This window comes from Rhamphochromis sp. 'chilingali', assembly GCF_963969265.1.
Source record: "Rhamphochromis sp. 'chilingali' genome assembly, chromosome: 8".
Taxonomy (NCBI): Eukaryota; Metazoa; Chordata; class Actinopteri; order Cichliformes; family Cichlidae; genus Rhamphochromis; species Rhamphochromis sp. 'chilingali'.
In genome coordinates, this window is record NC_137935.1 from 40,405,654 (window position 1) to 40,410,840 (window position 5,187).

Sequence of the window (5,187 nt, forward strand, 5' to 3'; positions counted from 1 at the left end):
AACTCGGAGCTTTCGCAGGAGTGGCTGGACTACCACAATGACTCCCAAGAGCACACATTGGGGTGGCTGTAGCTCAGGTGGTAGAGCACGTCAGCTACTAACCGGACGGTTGGCGGTTCGATCCTAAATATCCTTGGGCACGATACTAACCCCATATTGCTCTCCGATGCGTCCATCGGATGAATGTGTATGAAGTAAGCACAGTTAGAAAAGAGTGAAGCTTGGGTGAATGAATTAGTTGTATAAAGCGCTCTGAGTGCTATAGCTATATAAGAACCAGTCCATTTACCATTTATATGACTCATCCAGGAGCTCACAAAAGAATCCAGAAGTAAATCTAAAGGACTGCAAGCCCTGCATATCTGTCTCAGACCGGGCCAGAAAAAGGAGAAAAAAGCCAGAAAGCACCTCGGTGACCTTGAACGTGACGAGACAAATGTTGAATAATTAAACCAACACTGACGCTCCAGTGCATTTGGGCGGTGATGCACACAGGTGTGCAGCTGAAGTGAAGTTAACTGATGACAACACTGTTACCAAAAGTGCAACACAAAGTTACAGAAGCATCATTATTAAGCTTTCTTACTCGTGCCACCTCATTTTCACCACGGTGTGCAGTTAGGTATGAAACGGTTGCAAACACTGACCCTGGGACGTGTTCCTGCTTTTAGACAGATATCCTGTTGATGCTTCCCTAACAGAGCTGTGATGAATCAGGATGTATCAGCGAATGTTGTTGTTTTGAACTGGAGAATGGGTTAGCTGTCACACAGTGACGTATGCTAAATGCTATAACAAGCTCAGATGCTGTATCCTAACACACTCACCAAACAGCTGTCTAAATGAGTGTGTTAGTAAAGAGCAGCGTCTAATCGCACAATACTAACACTCTAACAGGTTGGTGACGCAGGCTGTTTCATGTCATGTTGGTGCTGTGTTCCCTCAGACACCTGGTGTACTGCATATTTGATCTGCTGCTGGAGTTCCTGGTTCCTGAAATACCTGAAGAAAACTTCCAAAGAAGCCTGCTGCAAACGCTCTGCAAGAACCCAGAGAAGCTACTGGCCTGAGGAGACGCATGTAAACCCACCTTCCATCATCTTAGCTCGTCTCATCTACAACTCCCAGCAGTGTGAGGCTGATATCATGTTCTGCACTGAGAGTGAGGGGCTGATTTTGGTCACCCTGACTCCGGTCCACTGAGATCTGTGTCTAATTATGTGTTGATGTAGTGACATACGATACGATGTTCTTGAACATGGTGTCCTGGACACACACTACATTTGAAACAGATGTGATTACATGAGAGCACCTGGTGTGTGTTCAGATCTAAAGATGTGGTAAAGCCTCCTGCGATATCCACTTCCAGCCTCTTCCTGTCTGCTAAACACCCCAGATTTCATTAAACTCCCTTCAGATGGTCTTCACACCCTGCCCTTGTTCCCCTCCACGGTCTTTTGGTAGAAAAGCTTAAGAAGCAGGATTGCTTCGTCCTTTTCCACTTGAGTCTCACAGCGCTCTCAGAGTCGCTGTATCAGCTCGTTTCTGACTCATCCTTCAGTATCGCTCCGGATCTGTGCAGAGCCACACATGTGATTGTTACGTTACACATCTGGATACAATCTAACCTCTGAGTGAGGTGAAGGGTTGGACAGATGATGTTTTACGTCACAGTCCTTTAACAGTCGATGCCTGCATAACATAAGAGGAGTCGGCACAAAGACGGAAGGAAGAAATGAAGGATGTAGGAAGTGTCTTGGCCTAGATCCATTTTAATGTCTTGCTTCAGTCTTTGCTTAAATTGCAGAGCTTGAATTACTAATTAACCAGTTTTCCTAAAGAGTTGATACAATATTTCATTACTCACCTTTTCCTTTGATCTACGTACGCTGATGACTGATGAGTTACCGCTGCACTGAGGCAACAGGTCTGCACTTGTTCCCAGCCTGTCAGCATAAACAGAACAAGCTGTTTGCTGGGTCCATCGTACTGCTGACAGTTGATTTTCCAAAAGCAGAAGGTCAGTAAACACTGACCGCTGTGTATTTAAGGTCATTCATTCTCTGGATGAGGATGTGCCAGCTGGTAGATCCCGTCTTTATGTGTAGGGTGTCCAACGTTGCTACACAGGGTTGAGGGTTGTCCAAAGTTTAATGTCACCTCGGTGTCTGGTGAGCATCCTCGCTGTGACTCCTTTATGTACCGTCACACTGAGCTATTTCACAAACTGTGCACACGTAGGTTTCCTTCTTTGTAACGACAAACTCTTCAGCTGTGATCAGCCAGCAGGTGTACGCTCCTCAGGTTGGCTTTAAATACGTAAATGGTGTTTTGCTTTGTTCATCCTGATCACAACTTAAAACGTAATAAGTGTGCAGTGTCCTGTTTTTGTAGTAAGTTGTGTCTGGTTTCAAAACGTCCACATCCACCAAAACTGCAGTCTGAGCAGGTTTAAAGTGTAGATACAGTTCATTATACTCCCTGGAGGTGTAACCGTGTTTAGCAATGTTCATCAAATAACCTGCAGCAGCTCATCATGCCTCTCACATCAGCTGGTTTCCATCCATAGTGACACAAGTTCTTTGAGAAGATCAGTGAATAAATGCTGTTTACTGCCATCATCTGTCACACAGATGATGGACCTGTGGAGGTTTCCTGTGCTGTCTGACTGCAGGTCCAAGTTCTCCAGGCTGTGCTGTCAGAAGCAAGTGATGACACAGCTGATTGCACCTCTCAAAGCTCAAACAGAAAGTTGCAGCTCGGTCATCGTCCACACAGATGCAGCTAGTTTCGTCTGTCGTGGAACAAAAGTGATTCTTTGCACTTTGCTGTGTTTTCTGTGGAATGGGGCTGAATCAGTTACAGCGACTAAAAACCAAACTGATCAACGGCAACAGGAAACCCAACTAATGTTGTGCAGCTCCCCTCCCACCACCGGAACAGCTGTGACTCATCAGGGATGTGGGAACTGGACCCGTGGGGGTTTCCTGTGGTGCCTGTGTGCAGGTATTTGGTGCTGTGGGTGCAGATGTTCAGTCAGATCTGTGAAAGGTTGGAAGCTCGGCTCCGTGTTTAGTGTTGTCCTGCTGACAGTGCTTTTGCCATTATAGATTAGCTGCTCTACATAATACCCATATGGATGCTGGGAGCCTACAGAACAGCGCACTGTACAAACATCATCAGTTTATAGACTTCAGCAAGTTTCATTTTTAATTTTCAGGGACTTTCTATTGTGCACTCTGAAAATGTTCATAAAGACGCTTCTTGAGCTAGTATATATGACCATGAAGTGATGCTGGTAACCCTCCCCTGAGAGCTGCAGCACATGGTCTGCAGTCACTTTGAACGTATTGTTGAACGTTCTGGCGCCTTTAACGGGCAGCCTTAGCGTCTCACGATCACATAGAAAATGTTAGAGTTTCTCAGCGCGTCCTTATGAGCAATGTTACGGCGCTTCATTTGTTATTAGCGTCCCGTCTTATGTTGAGCACATCAAATGTGACTGAATCTGCACATTCGCCCTGTTACAAACTGAGATGTTGTGTTTTGCACTCATGTCCTTGTATCAGTCTTGTCTTAACTTCCTGTCTTTCCTTTCTATGATATTAGTGTGTCACTATTATTTATCTGTGCCCATAAAATCGAGACAGATGTGCCAGCGACGGAGACGACAGGCCTCTGCTCTCAAGTGCTTTTATGTCTCTGTGCTGCCTTACAGTGTGACTGCAGTGGACCCGTGCCTCAGCACAGCCCCCCGTGCTGAAACACTTTACAGTGTCAGACTCTGACTGCTGTGAAGGATGGACAGCATATTATCTTCCTGCTGTTGCTGCAACCGTGACAAAACTGATCAGCGTAATTACAGACTCTTCTTTCTCGTTGTATATGCTTTATCATGTTTTATTATGATTTTACTAAACCAATATGTCCAATCAAAACAAGCTCAAATAACATTAGATGTTAGCATGTTAGCCATTTGTAGGTAGTTAGCAGCTATTAGTGGTGTAACGTTTACAGCAGCTGGTCCAGCGCAAGAAAAGCGTTTCTCTAAGAATGAAGACGTGCTGTTCTACGTGGCAGTGATGGTAGAATATCTGACATTAAACTGAGTACATGTGCAGAGACGTCCTGATGTCTGCCAGCTACAGTGTTCCTCTAACCCCTGTAAGCTCTCAGCCATTCACAGAAAGCATTCTCTCAAAGCTTACTGCCAGTTTTCTCAAACAAATGACTACACGCTGTGGGCTTTACAGACATGATGGTAAATGAGACATTTTTCCCAATAATGAAAGGGTTAGGAAACAGGAAGGTCCTAATATGGTCATCTGTGAGCACAGCAGCCAAATTCCCTGCTTCAGTTCCTGAGGGAAGGTCGGTTTGAAAGGTTTGTTTCATGCAGATGATCTGTGCTGTACCGAGGCCCAGTATGAGCTAAATATGGCTTATTTTAAACTGTGAATCATGCAAAGCTACGCTAATGGAGTCTGAGAAATACAACATGAAGCTGGAAACAAATAGGCCTGCTTTACTCAGTAGTAGATGTGAGACATCATCTTTGTATTGCGTTAATGCCAACATATACAGCAAAGAGCCACATTTTTGTAAACCGCAGACACTAATGCGTTATGTTCACCTGTGTGACTGCTCAGTTCCCCTCCTCGCTGTTTGTTGCCCGTCTGCACCAAAACTTGTGACCGTGTGCTTGTGCTGTCTTTGTAAACCTTCACATTTAAAACAACAATAAACTGACTGATTCTGAGCTGTTAAATCTGCGACTGTTGTTCACACTCATTATTTTCTTGGACCCAGGTGGAGGTGACGCTTTTTACAACAGACCTGTGAGCGTCGTCTTTTATGAGATTTTCTATTACAATAGACGTTAACTGTCTCCCCAGAATTCTGCCTGCAGTTAAATATGTTTTCCATAGTGTCTTTATCCCCCCTGTTGTGGCCATTTTACTTTCTCTGTCCTGTAAGCACCCCGGTGATTTCTAATAGCCCACAGTAAAGATCATAGATGATTCTTTTAAATCGGATTACTTTCAGTTAAATCTAATATTTCACTGCTCTTCTGTCCTCATGCAGTCGCTGTCACACAGTCCCCAATCAACATCCACTTGGAGAAGTGAAAACTTTCCATTATTCCCAGCATTTCTAGGAATTCTGCATTTGATTAAAGGTTTAACC

General features: G+C 44.6%; 1 protein-coding gene across 3 annotated transcripts in view; it reads left to right on the plus strand.

The window, feature by feature from the left end:
- The window catches only part of snx19b (sorting nexin 19b), a 65,664-nt gene extending 60,898 nt beyond the window's left edge, over window positions 1–4,766 (plus strand). For 2 of the 3 annotated variants that reach the window (XM_080889538.1, XM_080889539.1), the window contains exon 14: window positions 947–3,128. In XM_080889538.1, coding sequence (XP_080745664.1) covers window positions 947–1,070 — 124 coding nt within the window. In that variant the 3' untranslated portion in view covers window positions 1,071–3,128. Of the gene's footprint in view, window positions 1–946; window positions 3,129–3,718 lie in introns of those variants that run through there. The other variant, XM_080889540.1, reaches the window with a different exon arrangement.
- Window positions 4,767–5,187: the final 421 nt, after the last annotated feature.